Source organism: Labrus bergylta, chromosome 20 (assembly GCF_963930695.1).
Source record: "Labrus bergylta chromosome 20, fLabBer1.1, whole genome shotgun sequence".
NCBI lineage: Eukaryota > Metazoa > Chordata > Actinopteri > Labriformes > Labridae > Labrus > Labrus bergylta.
Genome location: NC_089214.1, coordinates 8,158,696 through 8,184,000, shown reverse-complemented (window position 1 = coordinate 8,184,000; position 25,305 = coordinate 8,158,696). Strand labels below are relative to the sequence as shown.

The 25,305-nt window shown below is 39.4% G+C and overlaps 2 protein-coding genes across 3 annotated transcripts in view; one reads left to right on the top strand and one right to left on the bottom strand.

The window, feature by feature from the left end:
- Nucleotides 1-12,285: 12,285 nt before the first annotated feature.
- LOC109994279 (E3 ubiquitin-protein ligase TRIM35) lies at nt 12,286-16,882 on the top strand. Its single transcript, XM_020647553.3, has 2 exons — nt 12,286-12,426; nt 13,932-16,882. Exon 2 carries the CDS (start codon nt 13,949-13,951, stop codon nt 15,329-15,331), a length of 1,383 nt encoding a protein of 460 aa, XP_020503209.2. The 5' UTR covers nt 12,286-12,426; nt 13,932-13,948; the 3' UTR covers nt 15,332-16,882.
- Nucleotides 16,883-19,936: 3,054 nt separating this feature from the next.
- rnf152 (ring finger protein 152) overlaps nt 19,937-25,305 on the bottom strand; it is a 46,919-nt gene continuing 41,550 nt past the window's right edge. For both annotated transcript variants that reach the window (XM_020647545.3, XM_065948880.1), the window contains one exon: nt 19,937-24,546. In XM_020647545.3, coding sequence (XP_020503201.1) covers nt 23,701-24,345 — 645 coding nt within the window. In that variant the 5' untranslated portion in view covers nt 24,346-24,546 and the 3' untranslated portion in view covers nt 19,937-23,700. The remainder of the gene's footprint in view (nt 24,547-25,305) is intronic.

Here is a 25,305-nt window from a genome sequence, read left to right as displayed (position 1 = left end):
CATTTTGTTTCTAATATTTAATAAGAATAATAATTGTATGAAATCTGAAGTGATGGGCAGAAAATCTGACATTTCAAAGGAAGAATTTCATGGATTTATTTTTCAATTGGTACTATTTTCAGTAAAAGCTATTTCCTGGAAACACATAAAAACAGAAGAATCAGAAACGGCAGAATCAGAAGCGGCAGCATCAAAGCGACTCTCATCCTCTTCACTTCCTGAACAAAATAACAGAGACACAGCACTGCAGCGTCCTCAACCACGAGACACATACAGGAGACAATGCAATGGTATAAAGTACTCCTGAGGTAACAATGACAACAACATGACAGAGAAACACAAGAACACATTCTGTTTTCAGTTGTACATCGAGTGAAAATGACTCAAGGCAGGGGGAGATGTGTTATTCTGCACTTCAGAGTGCTTTCTGGATCCTGTGAGATTTGTCTCACTCCTGTCTGCTTTGCACTTTTCATTATTAATGGCACTGACAGTCACCTGAGTCTGGGAGCCTACATATGTGAGAAGTGATCCGGGAGGTGTTGGCTACAGTTGTCAAAAGGCAATGGATTAGAAAGAGGAGGCTAAATTAAAAAAATTCCTGCAGGAACTGCATCCCGAGAGAGGAAAACCAACTCTACATTCTGCTTTGACAACAAAAAGGGAGAGGATGCATAGTAACACAAACTGGATCTGACAAATTGGACTTGGCAAAAGGCGTATTAGGTACGCAGGACCCTTTCGATGAATGTCACTTTCAACAAATAGAAAAAAAGCACAAGAGGGGACTGGGGGGAAAGTGATGGAAGAGCTGATATGAAAAGTTTGTCAAATCAGAGCTGGAGTGGGATCTGGATACAGAGCTGGTTTTTGTCTCTGTGATTTGCTCTTATGGAGCTGCCAATCCAAAGAATCCCAGCAGGACTGTTTGTTCACCGAGCTTCTTTATTTTGTCAGAGAAAAGTACTTGTGGATTTGACTTCTTTCTTCTTTCTTTCTTGAACTGTCATAGTTGATTTAAATTCAGGACTCACGAACTAAGATATGAATTTTAATTTTTGTTATTCACTTTCTCTTTCAATCAAACTCAACATATTAAAAGTCCCAATTAATTTTCTCATTTTGGAATCTAACTAAAACAGTAGATAACAAAAAAGTTTTGAATTCTGCATAACTTAGACCAAAACTATTTGCATTATGGGAGATGTAGGCTCTGGTGAATTTACAGCATATAAGGGACTAAAGATCAGAATATCACAACATCTGATGCTTTTAATTTGATCATTTTTGTATTCCAACTGTGCTATTTTGTTGAATTTTGAAATCTGTCACTTTTTGGTGAAATTAAATAAACAACCCAGAGTTAGGTTGTGTAATTCAGCACAATGAGAGTTGAAGCCAATATTTATCACTTATTACCATAATGCTGAATGTCTATGAGGTTTTCTTAATGAAGAAGTATGTTCAGTAGATAATACTTTTAAAAAGCCTTTAAAAGTAAAACAATATACTATAACCTATGTTGCAGATTCATCTGTAGTGTCCCTAGCCGTTTTATCATTTTGGGACCGCTAAGATCTGTCCTCCTACCTTTTTTCAGGCCTGAAGCCACAGGTTTGGAAGCGATGCATTAAATCCTGCAGCATCCCTCAGCGGTAACAATTAACCCTAATATGTGAAGGTCAAGAGCACATTTTCAACCATATAAGCACCTGCAGGGGAAAAAAAAGAAAAAAAAACAATGAATTACCATGATAATCTGCTTTGGACCAATCACAGCATCTGGGAAGGACAATCATGTTGTGTAGTATGTTGGTCGTGAGCCAACAGTCTGCAGGTTTTCATTTCACTGAAGGTGTGTTTATCAGTGGAATCAGCAGGTGGAGTCTTTGGTTTCAATTAAATCCTGCACACTCTCATCTTTCACATCACACATGATTGTCCATCCCTGGAGGGAAAAGTCACCGTGCACTCCACACACAAAAAACACCCGACGACTTCTGTGCATCCAGTCACGCATATACATGTAACACCAGCTGTCCGTTTGCATGCTGCAGTGAAAGCACTTCATGACAGATGTGGGACTTGCATGCACACATGTATAATGAGAGTTCATTAAATCACGACAGCAGGTAAAGGGAAATTATATTAAAATGGATCTGAATTACATTATAAATATGTTCATCAAGACAGACACAACCCTGAAACTCTTAACTTTGCATCCGATAAATAGTTTTTTTTCCCTTTCAGTTTAGTTTGGTTGATGCTTATGGAGCTATTACTGAAGCAAAACTATTTACGAATGCATACACAGAGACACAAATGTGTACAACGATCCACAAACACTTAAAAAGAGCCACACATTGGTACACTGATCCAAGAAATGCATAAATAGATCTAAAAATGTAAAATAGATTTACAGATGCTTACACAGACGCACAAATGGATAATTAGATCTACAAATAGATTTACAGATGCTTACACAGACGCACAAATGCATTATTAGATCTACAAATGTTTCTGTTTAAAAACCCTAGGATTTAGTTTGAGTGTTTACCATCAGAACAGAGACTTTAGGACACAATTCACCGTATATGACAACAGCTGTTTTCCTCTCAATTCGCACTCATTTTGGAAGTTTAGGGTGTAATCACAGCAGTGCCTGTTTAGACTGACACACCACTGCCGGTTTGCATTCATGCGATATGCACTCTCAGGCATGTTAGTATAGACAGAGGTCAGTTAGTAAGTGCTACTCTGGATGTAAATTGTGTTTCTTATTTAAACACGAATTATGTGGACTGTTGACTACATACAAGAAGAGGACAAAATGTCTTGGTATCAAAAGTTAGGCCCAACTGGAAGGGAATTTAAGAAAACATTATCTGTAAACTTTAGGCTCAGACAACTTTTTGTTGATGCTTCATTTTACTTTTAAATGTACGATAACTAAACTCAATCAGACATACAAAAACATGTATATACAGTTCACATTTCTCTACAGCTGTCCGTTTATTAGTGTTCAGAAAAATCCTTAGAAAGAAAAAAGCAGTCGAATAAGTCTTATTATGTCATTGTCATTTTGAAAAATCTCAACTGAGGCCTCATCAGACACAAAGCATCTCTTTACATCTGAAACGAAATTGAAAGCTTGTTTTTATCTACAATAAGGCCTGTTATCTCGTTTGATTAAGGGATGGGTTAACTAGATTATTAACAGCCAATCTCTGTATCAGAAAGAAGGATGTTTCAAACCTACCAGGGGTGCCTGGTAGGGGAGGAAGTAAAGAGTTACTGTTTCCCCTTGACACAGGGCTTCAGAGGTCATCACTGACTAGCTCCAACATCCACATCCTCAGGTGGGGAAGACGGCGGAGCTTTGATGGGCGAGTGGTGAAGGGCACGCCTCAGGCTATGTCGTCAGGAGAGACAGGGATGGAGAGCACGGACTGTCATAATCAGTCCTGGATTACTTGTGAGAAAGCTCGGCCTGAGCTCGATGCATCACAGGAGCTGCCAGCATACATCACTCATCGACGCACTTCACAGAGATCCAGCCATGTGAGTGAGGAGCAGCTGTGACTGTCTGGTTATACCTGCCGGCTAGTTAATCTACTAAGAACTGTCTGAAAGAGAGAAAGGCTCAACAATGACATACAAGTTCAAAGAAAGATGTACAAAAATATATATACACACACAACTTGTCCTTTAAATCCCCTCTGTTTTTCTTTATCACACCTGTTGCAGAGCATGTCTTTTTCTACATTACAGTATATTATTGTATTTTGCTGCCTGTAGCTTTGTATATTACATAATGCCATTGAGTGGCCTTTTTGTATGAAAGGCACATCTTAAATTTGACAAAGACATTGTTGTTTTATCTCAGTTTTTTCTGAAAAATGTAGCATTTCTAAACATTTTAAATGGGTATTAGTGTGCTGCAGGTAGAGTAACTACTCAGTTGGGTCAGGCACACAGATAACATAAAAAAGAGGCCAAATAAGCTACAAAATGTCATGTAGTACGTCTTATCAAACTAATAGTTTTGGCCAGATAATAATAATAGATAATTTTCTTTTATTAAAGCTTCTCTAAAGAAGGACTCAATTCGTAACAAATAGGAATATGTAATGTATTGCTGACATTTTTTCAATTATCCTGCAAGCCTGTTGGCACAGCAAACCACATCATTCTCAATTGCATTGAAACATTAAATCAATAAAACAAGTCCAAAAATACATATTCTGTATATTTACAGTGTGTATGCCCACACACTGTCTATGCTCTCTAACTCTGTACTGTAACTGCAGTCCTACAGGCAGACTCATAGCCTCACGCTGACCATGTGAGACTTCCTCCTCTCAGTGAAGCAAAGCATCTCTCTTCACCTCTGACTCTGCATCTCTCCAGCCAACCGACACAAGGAGGGAGAGTCGTGTGTCGTGTCACAGCCCCCCTGACCGAGCTTCTGTGATAAATGAGGAGGACGAAAGGAGCCAGTACAAACTCCTTGGACTGGAAGTAGCTTTGTCATTATATCCCCAATTTAAAGGCGCATTAAGCAATTTGTGACCTTTATTTCCTGCCCAGGGGGGAGTTATTATAACAATTATTTTAAAGTTATTTCCTTCCACATAAGTCTCCAGCGGTTATAGAAATCTCAAGGGCACCGCAGTGTACCTTGAAAGTCAAAACCAAAGCATGTGTGAGGTTGATGGTGGATTTGGGCAGACGTGAAAATCGTGAGAATGCATCTTCCTCGGGTCACACAGAACAGCAGGATGCATATTCCCAGGATTAGACACATTTGTTTTGAGATGAGTATGACCTCCTTTAATCCGTCATGCCGCCTCTCCAGCCTCCCCGGTGCATTTATTAAGGCTGAGCGGCATAAACAGATCAATAGCAACTGAACAGGTAGAAAATGGAGCTTCAAACAGGATCAAATACAGTCTCTGTTTATGTATAAAAACATCAACAAAAATAATCATGAATGTAGGTACGTCTCTGGAAGAAAGGTCAGAGTAGAAGGATAGAGAGAAACAGAGCAACAACAAAAATGAATAAGATTGATACACCTAAGTATAATGATGGAATGATCATGCTAACATTAGCAACTGTCATGATGATGAAACATGGAGGAATGATTGTGTTAACTATGGAGCTGTCTCTATCTGACAAACTTCAAGTTCATAAATGTTATAGATCCTTTTAAATATATGACCGTACTTGTATGTTTTGTGAAACTAAACCTATTTTCATAGAGAAGTTTAATTTAGATATGATAATCCTTGATTGATCCCCAGTGTGGAAATTTAAGATTACTGTACATGTCCTGTATTATAGTAAAAAATAACCTGCCTACACAAATGTTTGTCTCGTTAGAGTGGGGGCGGGGAAACAGGAGCAGTTATGGCGAGACATTTTCAAATAGCCTTACTGTAATTGAGGGCTTGTTCAAATTGTAAAATTCAATTTTTAATCCACAGATGACATCCCTGATCGTCCAGTTGGGATTCTTGCTTCAGTTCATTAAATATTTTCATTAACTTAGTCCGCTCCAATACATGCATACATACACATACAATATCACATTTTTCTCCTGGGGGCTGTGTTGCTCAAAAGCAGAAGGCAACGCTGGAAATGAATTCTGACATCTTTCAAATTGTATTAAAATTTGCCTTTGATGTCTAATGAAATGTTAAGATGTCATCTCATTTGAAAGCCCTTTTAATTTATCATCAACCGCAACAGCTATAATGAAATACAAACTTAAATTCAAATACTTCTGGTTGTTATCTTCCCTTTTTTGTGAGTCAGTAAGTTATTAAAGACACTGATGATAAACTAGCTGATCTTGATGGGTTGATGATTTTTTTGATACCCGAATGGATCCACTTAATGAAATAGATAAATAGCTGCCACTGTATTTTCAAGATGGCTTTTTCTCAGTCTGCAGCTGTTGACCATTTTTGACATTAACATTATTCTAATCGATTCATTTGTCTTCAAAGTTGTACACCAAAACTCAGATTTACCTGTTTAGAAACGCTTTAGATACTTTTCTGTGTGACGTAAACAAACAAAGAAATAAACAAGTCTGTGACTAGAATGAAACGTGATGCATTTTAAATAATGACTTTAGCAAAATAGTTGATTTAATTTAAAGAAAAAGATAGGATTGCACAACAATGGTATATCCCCATTTTGTTGAAAACACACAGGTCTGGGTGGGTTATAAGGTGGTTAAATGTCAGAAGAGTCTGTTTCTAAGCAGTCAGACCTGATGACATCAGAGCCAATAGGCCACACTGACAGCGGTAACACGAGAGTGTATTTGGAAAAAAAACAAATGTATGAGAGACAAAATGTATCGCTGTGTGTGAAACCTTGTACTTGTCAAGACAACACTGTGGGGACTACAACCCGTATAGAAACTGGTCCCCACAAGGTTTTACTTTCTTTTTGTGCGCCAAAACACTGACTGCTTGGAAACAGACTGCTATTACTGTCTTTTGGAGAAAACAAAATGTGCATGTGGGTCAAAATGTATGGCTGTATGAAACCACATTCTTGCTTAGGCAGCATTGTGGGCACTACACAAGCGGGTCCCCACAAGCAAGTTTCTATGTTCTCCAAATACACACACCTGTCACTGCTGTAAGTATGGCCTGTCTGCTCTCTAATCAAGTCCAAATGTGGGAGTAAACACTGGTCTGTCTTTTGCAGAATACAAATGTGTATGGGAGTCAAAATGTATGGCTGTTTTGAGGCAAACTGACCCTCTAAGTTGAGGACTTTTGTATTGCAGGTGACAAAAACATTGTTAAAAAGAGTGTATGCAGAGTTAAAATCTTTCAGGGATCCTAGATGTGGACAGGCAGGCGGGCTGATGACTTTGACGGAGGAGGATTTATTTTAAAAACGGCTGCCCTGGCGCTTTCTCCACAACTGATGGATTAGACAAGCTGGAGCAGGACTGCAAAGAAAAGCATCCTGTCTCCTGCTGAGCAAGTGCAGGTGTTTGCATCTATGTTTGTGAGTGTGTGTTTGCCCCTGTCTGTGTGTGACTTTGGGTGTGTGTGTGTGTGTGTGTGTGTGTGTGTGCATAATTTTGCTTGTCTGCCTTTATGATTGTGAGCATAAAAAATGCATCGCTTGCAGGAATTGGCTTGCATGCCTGTGATGATGGCACAATAAAGGTTTTCTACAGTCAATACTCCAGTCCAATAATTTGCACAGGGCTATGCATCGCTGGGAACTATCTGAATCAATAAGCGGGAAAATAAATTAAACTAGCTACGGGACGATCGAGGAAATATACCACCAAATGGCATAAACGTCAGTGAAATGGAGAGAGCAAGCACTTTGCTCATCCACTTGCACCGGCAGAATTAATTTGCCTCTTTGTACTATCCAAACACTTGATGCTGTTAAGAATGTGTTGGGAGAGCAAACTAAATCCAGAAACATGTTTGTGATGTAAAAATATGCAAATGTACGCTCCCAGCACCTGCGGCAGAGGTCACCTCCTGCTGATTATTGATCCTGCCACATGTTATTAGCTCGTTTTACAGCGCTGTCACCAGCAATAGCGAATTATCTTTGCCACAAATCTAATTAAGAAATAGGCTGATTTAAGAATGAAGTGTTCCCTGCAGGAAAAATACTATTGGACACCCTCATGGGACCAGCGAGGCTCAATATTGTCTACACTGGGTTTGTGAGCTCTTGATAAAAACACAGAAAATGTAAGAAAATATTTGATATATTTTTTTACTTATAATGCAGAAGAGTGAAGACTATTGTGATATGCCATTCACGAACAAGTGAAGAGCCAAATCCTTAAAGTGAATGAGTGAGAAAAATAAAAGTTAGTTTATTTATTTTTTTAGGGCAAACTAGCGATCCTGTGCCATTTTTGTTTAAAATGATTTTAAAACTTTTCCTTCTTACATGAAACTACAATAAGATCCAGCAAACAAATTATGTTTGACAACAGAACTGACACTTTGTATCTGATTATTTCTGTCAAATGTAATCAATCCATGTGTCTTGAGTGTATTCATTAATTTATTAAACATATTATCAAGAACTGACTTACTCTTTGTTAGAGAACTAGGAACATTGAAATGTTATAGAGATAAAAAAAAAAAAAAAAAAACTCTTTCTTTTCTTTCTTCTTTCAAAATGTAATAATGTTCAGTATTTCTATTCAAGGTTTATACACCAAACATTCTGCAAAATCAAGCATCTAGCCTACTTAAATTATGAGAGTTTATAAAATGATATCAAAATCATAGATCAGATTATTGCCTCATTAATGTTGGGTCAAGTAAAAAAAAATGTAACAAAGACTTTGCTCTTTATTAGTGAAGTGACCTGATATCAAATTTGTGATTGGGTGCTTTATCAATAAAAGGCAATATAAACAAGATAAATGTGTCTCTCCATGAATAACTGGGTACAATGGTGATACAAATGGATGAGGTCTGGTGCACAGTGGGACTTCTGTCTGAGGAGACTGAAAAGAATAAGTGGACTTGTCTGAGGGCCGATCAGGTCAGGGTGGAAGAGCAGCGATGTGAGCGATTACAGTCGCGGTGGGAAAACAGTTTGTCATTCTGAGTGGACGGCCATGAATGAAAAGCTGGCTGGGATGTCTGGTGTCGGGGGAGATTACCGGACATTTGATGGGCTGAAACAGTCGGGGCGAAATAAGTGAGCACTTCAGTTTGGACAACTGAGCCCTTGAAGCAGCTTCAAAGTCAAGACCAAGATTAATCTGAGGAGGTCAAATCAAGAGAAAATGGACAAGTGCTGTTATTAAAAAACAAACATGTTGAGGGCTTTGCAATCCAGATCATTTCCTTATTGTTGATGGCATACATCAGTCTGGACCATATTCTTACACACAAAGTGGAAGGCGCCCCCTACCTCAGTATATGAGCATATCAGACAGCTTAGTGCTTCATGATGGATTAATGTTGGGTCTTTGTAACATAACAGTGACTGAGGTCTTCTTCCTGCTCTTTTGTAATATTATACAACAACAAGCTAGGGAATACAAAAATCTCATGACGTTTAGATTTTTTTTTTGTTCAGTTTTCTCAATTCTTCACGTTTCATCATCCGTATCTTAATCTCTGTGTCTCCTACAAAATAATTACGAGACGTTTCTTTAGAAAACAATCCATATGTAAACATCTCTGAAGAATGTGACTAAATGAAGTAAAGTGTCAGGATGGGAATAATGGCCGCCTGGTCTTGGAGTGCATGAGTCTGCTCTTTCCAAACTGCTTACTGTTTGTTTACTCGCCTCATTGTCATCTGGAGAGACGGACGCCAATTGATGGTTTACTCTCCAAACCACAAAGGTCAGACTGAAACAAGCCACTCAGCTCTTCTGGGGTTTGCATCAAAAAAAAAAAAAAAAACCTCCTGGAAAGACTCCAAGAAGGGTGTGTGTTTGTGTATGTGTGAGAGAGTATAGATGAAATAGATGAGAGTAATATATGAAAATGTAGTTTTACTGCCATTATTCCTGTCGTCTGGCTCTATGGCATGAATTGACAGCTCTGCCATCAATCAGGATGTAAGTAAGGTCAATCGGTTTGATTCAGACTGAAATATCTCAACAACTTATGGATGAATTGCAAAGAATCCGGTACAAACATTCATTATCCCCAGAGGAATTCAACTGACATTGTTGTTTCCCTTGATCTTTCATCTTGTGTTGCCAGAGGGTCAAACATTTCACTTATCTGATGAAATACTTCAGCATTTATAATTGACAAATTTGGCACTCATCGTTTGTTCATCACTCATGGTCCCAAGAGGATAAATCCAAATGACTTGATTGGATCCACTGATATAAGTTTGAGCTTCAAATGTGTAGTTTTGAGTTAAATTTCTTTCTAAAAATTGGATTGCTAGCATTTCAGTTTGTTTCATTTGTTAATGTTACCCACATGGAAGTCTATTGGTGACTTTTTATTCATATTAACACTTACAACAGGTGTCAGATTTCATTTTTCTGGTGGAAAATCTCCATATTTACTTGATTTTGTTTCTGATCCTTTACAGTACCTATGCAAGTGAAGCCAAATTCAGAGATACTTTTGCAGACATAATAAGCACAGAAGGGGAGGGGGAAGCTGAGGGATGATGGAGGTGTGTCCAAAGAGGAACATTTGTTTTGGTCTTTAAACTGCACTGGAAGTTGCATAGTAAGACTTAAAGTATTGATTAGACGGATTGATAGAATACCTTATTCCTTCTTGACATCAGGTTAGTAGCATTGTCAATGCTAGCATTTTAACATGCTAACCATGAGCATTCAGCTTAAAGAACTGCTGTCGCTAAATACAGCTTTACAGAGCTGTTTTACATGCATACAACTGAATCTTGGTCTATTGAAATGCTGCTTTAGCTTTGCAAAATATTTCAAGAGCAAAGCTTTTTTTTTCTTAATTCTAAGATGAAGTTTTCCCAAGAGCCCAAGGTGTCATCTTTCATTAGCTTTTTTTTTTTAAATCTGTGCTGCATTTAAAGATCTTTAAACATTTAGTCTTTGATGATACAAGAAAGATAAAAGCTACAAATCCTCACATTGGGGAAACAGGAATCTCACAAATGTTTTGCCTTTTTTATGTGATAAGGTACTTCAAAAGGATTCAATAATTATTCAACTTTTAGAATTATTTTTTTTGGCACTTTTGTACTTTTAAAGCATTAACATCTTGTGGTAAAAAAAGGGATGTAGAACATTACATAAGAAGGTCAATCAAGGTAAAGACTTTCAGTCAGATAGACCTGCAGGAAAACCAAACTGAAACAATATTGTTGTCTTCCTATATGTCTTCATCCTCATCAGACTGGCTGTCTAAAAAATTCCTAGTTATGCCTTCTCTTAACGGGCATCTCTGTGATCCTTAACACCCCTCCTAGAAGATAAAACGACACTGACATGCATGATGAGAACGACGAGGAGGGAAAAACCACGTCTATTAAATCAGGAATAAAGTCAGAGCAAAGGAATCAATCAAAGAGGAAAAAATGAGGAGAAAATCCAGGAGCAATAAAAGCAGTGAGTGTCAATGTTTGTGACCTTGATGTGTAACTGCACAAGGGAATCAGTGTATTGTTGGGCGTCAGTGAGGGATTTCCAGGAGTGGAGCTGAAGGGAAACGACTGTGTGTTCTTACAGGTTCAGCTTGGGGACGAAGGAAGCCGGTTGAAGCGCCACTTAAAGCAACAACAGTCAAGTTTAAAAAATAGCATGAGGGCTGAGCAGAGGAGTCGAGTGTTTGCTGTTGATAAAGCAAGCCATCTGTTGTTTATTCGGCGCCTTTACCTTGTGGGCATTCTCTGTGAAGAAATGAGACAAACACGTGGGAGACGGTTTACCTTTTGAACCTTTTGTAACACTTCTGTGCAGTTGGCAGCAATTAATATCAACCTATTATATTTGTTTTTCCCCACACCTGATGTGCCTGACAAGTGAGTTGTCCCTTGGAAAAAGTATTGTTGTTTGTTTGGCTACAGCCAGAACGTACTTATGACATAGGGTGCTTTCACACTTGACTTAAAACACTCCTGAAGTTTGGGGGTGAGCTGCATGTGTGAACACCACATACAGGGTTTGAGGCCACAAACAAATAAGTGCAACCGACAAGTTGACACTTTTGAATATTTTGGATGGTATAAAGCGACCTAAGGAGAAGACTTAAGCCTGAGCAGGAGAGTTGTTGGCATTTTCTAGGTTAAAAAAACCAACAGATGTTGCGCATATATTTTAATAACGTTATTTTAATGTGTTATTTTTGCTTAATAATAATAATAATAATAATAATAATAATAATTATAGTGTTCGTTTTTTAATCTGGTAAAGCACTTTTGAGTTGTGCTCCTTAAATAAGCTTGTGTTGACTTTAAGGGAAAGCTCCACCCCTTTGATGACATCATCAGAGACAAACCAAGAAACAGTCATACATACATACATATTATTACAATGTAAAAATGACACCTTACAAAGAAAGGCATTCTTTAAAAAAAAGATTGTCTGACCCGCGGATAACTTGTTTTTCAGTGAAAACATTGATTGCAAAAGCAGTTATTAATTTTTTACATGCTACAAAATTGTTTTCAATAATCTAAAGTTATGCTTTGAAGAATGACTTAGTTCCCGTCTACCTGTGGAGGGCAGTAATATGCCTAGGTGTGTCTATACTGCCGGAAAAATTATAAGAAGAAGATGAAAACCGAAACCGTGTTGTTCCCTCCTCTGTGAGAGACAGTCGCACAGGCAGACGGTGATGTTTTCCTTCATTACAAAGCAGCTAGAGGACAGAGAACTGGAGTAACATTTGATGTCTTTATAAACATAGCCTATTAAAGAGGGCTACCGCAGAACTTCTAGAAAAGGTAAAATATGACAACTTTACTAGTTTGAGTGCGCAACATAAAGAGCCGGGGCCTTTCTTTAACTGCGCGCGTGGTGGGGGAACTCCATCTGACGTCACGCACACAGCTGACGTAGCCTGCTCTTCGGAGGTGATAAATACAAGCAGCAAGCTTTGGGATGAACTACTAACTACCACCCAAGCAGAAACTTTACATAACCATGAACCTTACGTTCACGCTAATGATAAGTTGTCCACATAAGTAACGGCAGACTCACTACATATGTGGTCATTTCAATCAGATGTGTAGATGTTTCTTGAAGTCCTTGTAAACACTTAACAGTCAAATGAATACATGTAACCTTTCAAGACTAAAAAAAAAGAATAAATTAGAAGCTGATTATAATGTTTTTTCTTTTACATCTTTATGATACTACTATTTATATATTTTTTTAAAGGTGTTTCTTAAGTTAAGTTTGTGCATGTCCTTACCTGGAATGTACAGAGCGTCTCCCATGACAAACAATAAAAGATGTAACTTGTTCAGTAAGCCCATGTAGGTGCAGACTCGCCATCAGAAGGTTTTTCTGCAACATTTACATTTCAGACTGCTGTATTTATTTATATTTCTGCAATATTTACATTTCGATCTGTGCAATATTTATTTGTATTTATATTTCTGTAATATTTTACATTTCATACTTTATTTTATATTTCTGCAATATCTATTTATATTCTGTTATGCTACTACCTGTAAATAACTCCTACCCTACATTGCCCATCTTACCTGAATGAGAGTTCCTTTTTTTTATTTCTTCTTTTTTATTTTTTAGCTGTGGATGCTTGTATGTGTGTGCACTTTAAGGTGAAGCCAAATCATTTCGTTGTACAATTGCATAATGACAATGAAGATATTCTATTCTATTCTATAACTACCCACTGTGTCCACCACACTGGCATTGTCAATCAAAATGCGGGTGGGAGCATGCCAGTGGAGGAGCTCGGGTAGGGGGGAGCAAGGTTGTGGAGGCGGCTTTGTTGGCGATAATAAGGAGTCTAATGTGGATACGCAGGGGTGTGGGAAGCCAGGCGAGGTTATGAAGGTAGGGGGTTGGTGCAGGAGTGTGTGAGAAAGTTAGCTGGTTGGCTAATTGCAAAAGGCGGTGCAGTGAGGAGGAGTTGGCTCAGACTCTCCAGGTTGAGAGGAGCAGAGTAGTTTGGTTGCACTTGATCGTGAGGGACATGTGTGTATTTTTAATAATTGGTTTGAAATGTGTTATGTATTAAATCTCAGAAGTAACCCCACCCACTTCAAGTCAGAAGTTTTCAAAAACGTACCTGACAACATTTTAATAATGGTTGGAAAGTCATTTTTAATACTTTAAAAGAGTTGAAATGATGTATATAAGGGGCTTCATTTCAAAATACACCTAACTCAGCTTACTGTGAGTGAGGCAGCATTCTACGGCAGGGAGGGGAAACACAGCTTCATATTTTAACATGCTGTCTGCTGTTTTTTTTTTTCAGATTCCCTCAGAGATGAAATGGCGTCACGATCAGAGGAGGATCTCTGCTGTCCGATCTGTACGGACGTCTTCAAAGATCCTGTGGTTTTGACATGCAGCCACAGTCTCTGTAGACACTGTCTGCTGAGGTGGTGGAAACACAAACCAATAAGAGAATGTCCAGTTTGTAAGACGGTATGTTCAAAGAAAAATCCTCCTGTCAGTCTGGTGTTAAAGAACCTGTGTGAAGCCTTCTTACTGGAGAGAGACCAGGGGACTTCAGAGGCTCCCTGCAGCCTGCACAACGAGAAACTCAAACTCTACTGTCTGGACCATCAGGAGCCGGTGTGTCTCAAATGTAGAGATTCAGAAACACACAACAGCCACAGATTCAGACCCGTTGATGAAGCTGCACGAGAACCAAGGGAGAAACTTCAGGAAACTCTGCAGCCCTTAAAAGAGAAGTTAAAGGATTTTGAAAAAGCTAAAATAAAATTTGAACTAACATCAGTAGATATTAAAGTCCAAGCCCGACACTATGAGACGCAGATTAAGGAGCAATTTAAGAAGCTTCGTCAGTTTCTAGAAGGGGAAGAGCAGGCCAGGCTGTCTGCGCTGAGGGAGGAGGAGGAGCAGAAAGGTCAGAAGATGAAGGAGGAGGTGGAGGCTCTGAGCAGAGAGATGTCAGCTCTTTCAGACACAATCAGAGCCACAGAGGAAGAGCTCAGAGCTGCAGATCTCTCTTTTTTAAAAAAGTACAAGGCTGCTGTGGAAAGAGTCCAGCTGCGCCGCCTGCAGGCTGGGCCACAGATGCCTCAAGGAGCTCTCATAGATGCGGCCAAACATCTGGGCAACCTGAGCTTCAACATCTGGATTAAGATGAAGGACGTGGTCTCCTACTCACCTGTGATTCTGGATCCAAACACGGCTGGTATTAAATTGATCCTGTCTGAAGATCTGACCGGTGTGAGAGGAGCAGTGAGTCAGCATGTTCCTGATAATCCAGAAAGGTTCAAGTCCTCCATCTGCACCCTGGGCTCCGAGGGTTTCACCTCAGGGACTCACAGCTGGGACGTATACGTTGGAGGCAATAAGTTCTGGTTACTGGGTGTGTTTGAAGACTCGCATCAGATGAAGAGAAGCGTGCGGTTGCATTTTTTAGGGGTAATGTTCAAAGAAGACACATACAAAGCATGCTCATTAGCTTCCACCTCTCCTTTCACAGTCCAGAATCCAGTCCAGAGGATCAGAGTGAATATGGACTGGACCGCAGGACAGCTGTCGTTCTCTGATCCTGATACTAACAAACACATACACACCATCACACACACTTTCACTCGTAAGGTGTTTCCTTTCTTTTGTACTGCTGGTGAGCTGAGGATATTACCTCTGAAGATCAGTGTGACACAACAGATCCGATAGATCCTAAAGGTTAAATCATTTGAAGTGTTTGTACCACGTTGAGCCAAAGGGATTCTTAGGGGGGTAAGAGTTAAGAGATTGTATTTAACTGCCAAGGCCAACCATAACCCCTTAGACAGCGTGCAGTATAGATGTCCCGCCCCTTCAGCTAATCAAAACACACATTAAACATTTAGTCCTCAGTTTCAATTTTAATTGAAAAAAAAAAAAAATGCAGAATCCTTTTTTGACAACGTTACCTGGTAACCCACTCAGTGCATAAAAACAGTATAAATACTTAAAACTGTCATGGCTAGAAAAGTGTTTCTCTGTCATGAAAATGACCTTACTGAACTGTTCATTATTCAAAGACAAAGATGACATCACTGTGAAAACGCAGGTCAAATGTCACACCTTGGATAGGATTTGTTTGTATTTTTTAAGAAAGCTTTTGTTATAAAGTGTAAAGTATATAAAGTATAAAAAATTATTTAAGTCACTGTCACATCAAGGAGATCGTCGGCTGACGGTCGGTGAACTGTTGTCGCCCTAGTTTTTGTGGTGTGTCCGGCTCCGTCACTACCCGTCGGCCTTTTTTTGACCGATTCGACATGTTTAATCGTTGGCGGTGAGAGGAATCTCTCCGATTGGCTGTTCAGAGGCCGCCACCCTAATATAATGTTAGGGGAAACACTGCGCTGTAGTATCCATGATTTCACCTTTAAGTGCGGCTTCTCCTCTCCTTCTTCTTTTCTTTTTCCACTTAAAGATAAAGGGCTGACAACGCCAGCGCCATTTTCAACTTTTGATCAGACATTATTCTGGATTAGTAGGCTTCATGTAATACGAGTGGTGCGCGACAGCGGTGTGAAAATGGACTACCGCCGCCTGCTGGCATGGAGAGTTGCACATGTGCATAATGTGCATGGTGGTTGGCAGTCAGCTGTAGTCTTTGCCGTGTGTTCTAGTGCAACTTTTTGGCCGTGACTTGATGCGGAGCCACAGGCGGCCTTCGTCACCACTAGTTCTTTGCCGTCTGCTTGGTGTGTCAGGGACTTTAGAAAGGAGGAGGAGTCTTGTAACCAATGCTTTTAGGTTGCATGATGGGAAAAGTAGGAGAAATTGAAGGTACTGAAAATCACCATATCAACCTTTGTTTCTTTTTCTGAGTTCCCTAACTCCATGAAAGTTAACTTATCTATAATGCTTACCTCTACAAAAGTTCACTAAGCTCCCACATACTCAACTTCTGCTGATTTCTCATATTTATTTAAGGGTGGTCAAAAGTCTCCACATATTGTTTATTGAGGATGGAATATAAATATTCTGTGTGTCTTTTATTTCTCATCCTACACATATAATGTATTATCTTTGCATCCTACACAGCCTGTGGTTCTGCAGTACTCTTAAGGGAGATCTTGTGTCAGGGATGCAAAAGTGTTTTGCATTGGGGTCACTGATTGGAATGCACCGTACATACATTTTATAAAACACTCTGTGCATTCTTAACCACTGAAAGGTCTACAACTGCAAGCTTGTATCTAAAGTTAATAAAACTGTGTTCAGATTTAAGTTTGTGGAAGCTACTCGTCTTTATCACTGGATGGGAATTCTAATCTCAAAGTTTATTTTACTGGTTTCATGTGAACAGAACTCCATGTGTTGCTGCAGGAACCAAGCTTTTCCCACCCACTGTTCACACCTAAGCCTATTAAAAAATGCACAATATTCTGTATATAACCATGTTATGTGAAGCTAATTTGGACCCAGCTAAAGCCAGGCGTACACTGTATGACTTCAGGCTGATTTAGACCCCAGTTGGATTGAATTTTAACCTGATCGCGCACCTTTAGGCATGCAGCGTGCACTGAAGAACAACAACCCATCACGGCCTGATCAGCTGCTCCTGACAGGTCAGATGCATTTATGACATGTTTGATATTTTGGTTGTACGAATACACACAACCACACTGTCAGAACAGAGCCACGAGCTGATTTTGCGAACCTAAAACTGTAATCTAAACATCTGACTAACCCAGATACAAAGTTAAGCTTTTCAATGGCAACAGGGATAAAAGAAACTCTGGCAAGTGTTGTTTTGGTTCGAGGCATTTTCTAACCACAGCCAGAAGAAAGGAGATCAACCTCAGGACAAGTTAATGATTTTTTGAGCCTCATTGATGACACGCTCTCCCTGTAAATGTCCTGCAGCTGAGATTGCTGCACCCCGATCACCTTCTTTGCCACTTTGACCAGCTTTTGCTCGTCTGTTCTTATTTCACATGAAACAACCAAACCATGCCACAGGGTATTATGTGAGGACACTTTCTATAAAACACCCGTAAAACAAAGTCATTAAGACATTGCACCCTTTGAAAGTGTTCATCTAATTTAAGAAATGTAGTCACTGCTGGACCTTTTTTACAAACAGTGTTCAGTTCAAAACTTAAAGAATTATAAATAATGGTTCCTAAATGCTGAGGAACAATCTCAAAATCCATATCCTCAATCAGTAACACTGGACTGGGTGACCTACAAAAATCAGTTGTGTCCTAAATCTTCGATAAATTGATCTGTAGGTAGCTAAGTTCATCGACAGGGCCATGCTCAAACTCATCATTATTTAGAAGACTCACAATCGCCGTTAAATTTCCCTTAATGCCTGTTGTTTTCTGACTGTAGTACCTGCTCTGTTTAGGGCTCCGATTGGAAATGTTGCTCTGTTGGTAAAGACGACCACTTCTCTGACTTAGGGCTGGGAAATATATTGAGTTTTTAAGATATATCGATATATTTTCAAACAAGATATAGGGTAAGACAATATCGTTAATATTGATATAGTTTATGTTGCATTAAAATAACGTCTTTTATTGTATTTAAGGAACATTTTTATTTTATAATATTACTTTTTAAATTCACAAACAGGTAGTTTATTTTTCCATCTGTTTTCACTGTTAATAAAAAAAAACATATCGATATATATCGAGTATCGAGAGTTTTGCTCCATTTCGCCCAGCCCTACTCTGACTTCAGTATTCCTCTCCTGCTGTTTTGGAATCTATCTTTGTAAAGTTGCAACAAAGAACTGTGTCCTCTAATCCTTTCAAATATTTAAGTTTCAGCTGCCTGACATACTGTAGGACTGTTCTCTGAAAAATTGATATTGCTTTTACTCACTCTGTTGCACACTGTCATCCAACACTGCCTCCTACAAATAGGAACCATAACTTCTTTTTTTTCTCAGCGAGAGGAAAAGAAGTCTCATCTGCTGCAGGGCTTAAACAGACGACCGTCCCCGAAGATTACGCCAAGAATTCATGAAACATCCTCGAGAGCATAATGCTGTAGTGATACGAGAGAACAGTTCCTGCGACAAACCTGCTGTTTCATATCTTGTTCCAGAGGAAACGCTCGAATTCATGAATGTGACTTGAATCAATCGTGCAAATAATCAGCCATGCAGGTTTAAGTAACAAAACGTGCGTTTGATTTAAAAACATAATAATAAAAAAATGATATGATAAAAAGTAATGTACGAGTTTAAATCTTGTCATCTAGGAAGATAAATTGAGTCACAAGGAAAAAGTTGCACTCACTTTTATGTCCTACATGCTGACAAGGTGCAGACTGAGCAACAAGGCGGCTGGGAGTCTGTTGTCTCTGAACCGGGAGGTCGGGGGTTCGATCTCCAGCTCCTGCAGCAACATGTCCGATGTGTCTTTGGGAAAGACCGACCCGGGATTAGTTACTTCTGATGGTCTCTTTACACAGCAGCCTCTGCCATCACTGTGTGAATGGGTAGGTGTGACATGCGGTGTAAAAACGCTTTGAGTAGTCAGAAGACTAGAAAAGCTGTATACAGGCTCAAGTCCATTTATCATTTACTGAAGCTTACTGTTGTTTATTTGAGCTGAGAAGAAACTCAAATCAAAGCTTCGGCAGCAGAATTTCTCAGATCTTCAGACGCTTCTAGGAAAAAGAAGTGTCTAAAGATTTGAGAAATTCTGCTATTCACATATTTTCAGTCCAAGGAAATGAAAGTAAAATGGACATTTCAGCACACAGAAATAAAGCAGAGTTTTACACACGCTGGAAAATAATACAAATGATGGATTCATGATGAAATCTGGAAATCGAGAGGTCCATACTGCACTCGAGTTCTGTGGTCGTTAAAGTAAAGGAGCCATCATTAAGAGCAGATAGAGCCGGCTGGTTGAGGCTGTGCAGTCCATGATGAGTGTGCTGGTCATCATTAGCAGCTGCCTGGGAGAAATAGAGGTGTTTTGCTGCAGAGAGGCCCAGCTGCATCCATTCCCCGGGGAGCGTTAATTACCTCCTGCACACTTTATCAATAAATATTTGAGGCGAAAAGAAGTTCCTGAGGGTAAACAGAGAGAGCCTGCTCTTCACCAAGTTCACTCACCCATGCAATATGTGACTTTGATGAATAGGACTACAGGAAATATGCTTTTTTTTTTAACGCTTCTCTTTGGTGAGGACTTTTTCTAATACCACCAGTGGAAGTGGAGGCTTACTTAAAAGACAACATTAATATTTAAGCTGAAAAACATTCATTAACAACCCAATGAAACGACTGTAATTCTAAAATAAAGGCTTCAGGAGTCCTTGTTTGAATAAAGAAGGTTTGCTTTATTTTTTGCACCAAAAAGAACAGCTGCTGCTTGTGTCGTCAGCTGCCGTTGACCAGACACAAACAGGAAACTACAACAGGAACTTCACGGTATTTTTTTTTTTTTACAAACACACAGGCACAGAAATGACAAGCCTCCTCTCTAAACTTCTACAGTCATCGCTGTGTGAAAAATGTTTAACAGGGCAGTTTTTGATTCGAAATAATAAAAAAAAAAACAATCTTTACAAAGGACAAGGAGGAGATTCAGATGTATGTAATTCTCTTGAATCACAGGAAAATGTCATGTAGCTGAAACGATGAACAGGAACAGACCTTTACACTGAAGACCAGGTGTTAGGAATATCTAATCCTTTTTGACCTTTTAGTGGAGAATATTTCATTTTGCAGGGAAACATATGAAAAGCAAAGAAAAACCAATAAGGCTGGTACACCTTTGAACATCCTAGGTTTTAGGCATGACAGTGTTTGTGCCTCCAAATAATGATGGGAATTCACCACCAGATCAATAATCCAATAGATCATCATTCAACAGACACTATACGGGTGGGAAAACGACTAAAAACCCTCTTACATCATGTGTGGGTAATCACACTAAGAGCATGTTAGAACTGTTAAAGCTGGTTTTGATTTTTTTTTTTTTCCCCGCAAAACATCTACAATTTTAAATATATTAGCTAGGATTTCCTCATACTGTCCTATTTGATTTCTACAAAATCCCTGAAACAAAAAAAAAGTTCACTTTTCTTACAACATGGCTTTCGCAGTGTTTGGGTTACATCCTTGCCACACACAAGAGGTGAGTCGGTGGTGTGAACTAGAGAAGAAGGACTTAGGAGACACATTGGTGACGTTTCCTACTGGGGAGATCCACAGCTCACTGGACGCTTGTGTCAGAAATACTGCAACCAAATCTGTCGGTGTCTATTTATGGTTAAAAAAAAAAAAAGGGGTTAAAACAAGCTTGTTGAGTCACCAGTTTGATTCCACTGTCTACTGCTGAGTTTAAGTGTTTCATGGTGAGGGAGATACATCCACAAAACACATTTTAGACAACAAAGAAAGTTCCTCTACATTCTTGATTTCTGATTTTTATAGTATAGTTCTTTTAAACCAAGAGTAAAGTATATTCATGTTATAAGATTGTTGTCATCATAATGTACAAAGATGAAGTTTCATGGCCTTTTAAAATAATATTTTTATCTTAATGTCATAGTGTTCTTGTCGGTTTGACCTCCCATGAAACATTTTCAAACTGAAGTTCTGAGAAAATTTGCAAGTTTGATTTTTGAGAGCCCAAAGACCTTAGAGTACTCTGAGCTAAATATATTTTAGTGAAGGAGCATCTCACTTTGAAAGGGCTTTCTACACAGTCTCATAGCAACTGAAGGAGCAGCAGCGTGTCCCTCGTGGGCCATGTCTTCTCAACGTAACTCTCCTCTTTCACTGCACTACAATTTTTGCAAAACAAATGTTTTCCCTATTGTAGCCTGAACACTTTCACCACAGAATATTTGTCTTCAGGAAGCTTTGCGCTGCAAAAAGACTCAATTTAATCCAGTTAGTTGTCAAAAAATGTTCCTGTTTTCGGTACAGGAAGTGGTAAACTGATGCTAATGCAGGAGACCAAATAAGAACTTGTTTTTTGAAAAAGGTTCAGTCAAAAAAAAAAAAAAAAATGAAACAGACTTTTGTTTAAATGCAGCAAAATTATGCTAAATGAGGAATCAAACTAGATTGAAAAAGCCTATATTTAAACAAAATCAAAAGACAAAAGGTCACCAATGAACTGCCAATGGCTAATTTATCTATCACGTAGATGTATTTCATGAATTGGGGATTATTTGTAAGAAATCCAATGTATTTAGAGATATTGTAAAACATTTTGGCACAGCATATTTATCTACTAGTTATTATTTAACTTTCCTTATTTTGTGTGATTGGTGTGTCATGTCCACTCTGAGTGCCCTGAATAACATATTTATATATTTTAATCTCAACCAGAATGTATATATCAACAAAGCAAAACATGTAAAAAGGAAAAAAAAAAAAGTTATAAACAAAAGAAATTACAATCATTCTGTACATGACAAGACTGCTGTACAAAAGAGTTCACCCTGTTTGTGTGTGCTGTACACTCCATTGCTTTAACCACACAGTAAACAGACACATTGCTTGCCTCGATGTATAAAAAGTGGAAAAGAAAGAGCAACATCCATCTCTTAGGATTGTAGGAGATATTCAAAAGCAGATTAATCGATATGGTCGTCATTAACTGGAACCCTGCAGCACCCACCTGTTACTCACACACGCAAAACACACACCATCGAACTGTGGAGCCCAAAGCCACCCGGTTTTCTAAATGAATGACGTTATTAAGATTGGGGGGGGGGGGGGTGATAATGGGTGGGCTGGTGAGGGCCTGGTTAAAGCTGGAGGTGTGTTATGATGATGGTGGTCAGCAGGGCAGAGTGAACATAAGACAGTTAACAAACTTTGCAACTGTGTGACAACAAAACTGCACATATTTTCCAAAATGAATACCATTTCTTTTTCAATTTCAATTTCTCATCCAGTTCTTAATACTAAATAATGGCAATAGCAAATTTCCTGTCCTTAAGTTAGCTTTTAGACAGTTAGCATCGTACAAGAAGGCTCAGCAAAATCTCTTTCAAAGATAGGAACGGTGATAACTTTCAGATAGAAGTAGATCTCGGTTTGTTTTTTATACTTTAAGTGATTAATCATTTAATAAAGAAATTGTCGTTCCGAGTGACTTTAGCAAGTTCTAAGAACACAAAAATATTTTGAATAGAAAATAATATAAAACAGAAGAAAAAAAACAACAAATGCTCCAATTGGCGAGGTTGAAAACAAAAAGGTGAGTCATGCTGGATTTATGACACATTTCTCTAACTTTTTCAGGTCTCATTCTGAAGTTTCAATTGTCATTTAGCTCTAATGTATCTATTTTTGGCTTGTAGCCTACACTGCTGGCATGAAAGAACAATACAATCCACAGTTAAACTTTTTTTTTTTTTTTCAAACTATCGCTTCATCACACAAATCCATTATAATACAAAATGTATTCTGAAAAAGAACAGGTTGTGTGCAGGAGAAAAAAAAAAATCAACAAAAAGCTGTGCTGATTTTAAGTTTCCCAGATGATTCAAACAGAGCCAGACGTGGATCCTGCACACTTAATTCCTGCAGCATCAGAGAACAGAGAGCAGCCAAGTCCAAACTCTTTGTACTGCTGCACCAGCTGGAGACGCTGCACTCGGAACAGACACTCAGCTAAACAACACTATGATAACAGATGTACTTCTACCAATCACAGACGAAACAGGCGATCCAAAAGGCTGTGAGTGTGACTGAGTGTCACGTCGGACCTTTGCCAAAAACTTTTTCAGGAGTCATTTCCAAAGTGTTCTTTAAAGAAAATGGAAGGACACAAAGAGGAAGGGAGTTTCAGGGACAGTGACGGTTCAAATCGTTATTTCCATTTTTACTTCAGTCTTCAAAATGTAAAAAAAATGGGGGCACAACGGCAGACCATTTGAGGATCTCCACCCTGCCCTCTTCTTTATCCGTTTCTCACTATGATGCTCTGTTGTTTCCTTGGATGCCCGTCATGTGTCCCCTCTCCTCAGCAGAGTCCAGCTCTGAGAAGAGGCAGGGCTATTCGTGGGGGTCCAGGGGAGTCCGCGGGAGTCTGTTCAGCCTTCCTCCCTAACCCTCAGCCGCAGGAAATGACAGTGAAGCGTTTGGAGATGCAGGACATGTTATGCAGCACGATGCCCAGGAGGAAGAGCAGCACGCACGCCACAAGTATAACCGTGCACACACCGGACCACGTGGAGCCTTTCCCTCCTGCTCCCACCGGGTGACTAACTCGCCTCTCGCTCTCACCTCCCTCAAGCCCCATCCCCATGCTCTCCAGACTGATACCCAAGCCCAGAGGCTGCTGCTCGGGGACCGTCACCACTGTCACCCCCTTCTGCTGGCTGCCAGGCAGGAATCGACATCCCAGCTCCCCGGGGAGGCCCAGCGCCCGCTCTTTGGCGATGGGCAGCGGCAGCATGTAGCAGCCGTTACTGGGGAGTCGGATGAAGACGGGTGTGTGCTCGGACGCGTGAGGGATGGCGATGACAGTGATGATGTCCGGGTCATCGGGGAGCTGGGAGACGGACAGGCCAGGCGGAAGCTTAGTGACGCCACGGCACCAGGGACAACGGATCTCTTTCTGGCTGCTGCGCATCTGGGTCAAACACACCGAGCAGCACGTGTGTCTGCAATCCAAGAGCTTTGGCCGCCGACGGGGACTGTAGTAGTTAAAGCAGATCTGGCACTCCAGGATTGAATCTTGGGAAAGAGTCTCCATTTTTTTTTTTTTAAAGATCGGTAGGTGGTCCTTTATTAGACCTAATTACAAGCAAACAGCTATTTTTATCTGAAGGGATCAGACTTTTTAGAAAGGTTGCACGACTCCAAATGAAGCTACAAATGGGCCAATTCATCGGCAACCTTTGTCCACGACATTTCAATGACGTCACAGCAATTTGGTGGAAACGTGGTCAATCACCTGAAAGACAAGAGAAAGTACAACACTGATGAGGAAATGAAGGCAACATTAAAAAAAAATGTTCACAGTTAGTAGCACCTGTTGGTATTTAGTTCAAGAAATTAGGTTAGAAACGAACTCTGAAATAAGAAAGGCCAACTCGAATTTTACTCTTGACTTGAAGTAAGTTTTTTTGTACAGAAACTGCAACGAAATTCTGGCACCAAATATTACCAGTGGATTGTTAACAAGTGGTCTCATATTGCCTTCCAACAGCATTAACAAAACCAACTAAATATAGACACAAATATTGACCTTATTTGTCTTCAACCCCACACTAATATCCATCCCCCATTACTGTACTTGAATAGCTTTAATATCGTTTCCCCATTTAATTCCAAAATTGATCACAAATAAGCAATGTATTCAATTAAAATGTAATTCCTTGTCACTTTTCTTTTCAGCAATACTTCACCATTCAACACAGTCTGTCTTTATCAATTTCAAACTGTTGTGATTTCAGCAGCACAAGCTAGCAGGTGTCTAAACAAGGAACTAAGAAATGTATTATTGTAAACTAGTCTGGACGATAAGCACAACCACATGTTATCACAATAACAGAAAAAGGAATACCACATTGACACGGTAAGAAAACTACCAGCAGTCTGTTGAACATGGCCCGAATTGTTGAATTTAACTTAGGTCCCGCCTCTAATTAGACAAATAACTAAACATAAATCAAGAGTTTGGGGTGGCACCTTAGGTGGCCAATCAGATTTC

Excerpts from the sequence above, each read along its gene's own strand:
- LOC109994279 (XM_020647553.3), top strand. The coding sequence starts at position 13,949 with ATGGCGTCACGATCAGAGGAGGATCTCTGCTGTCCGATCTGTACGGAC.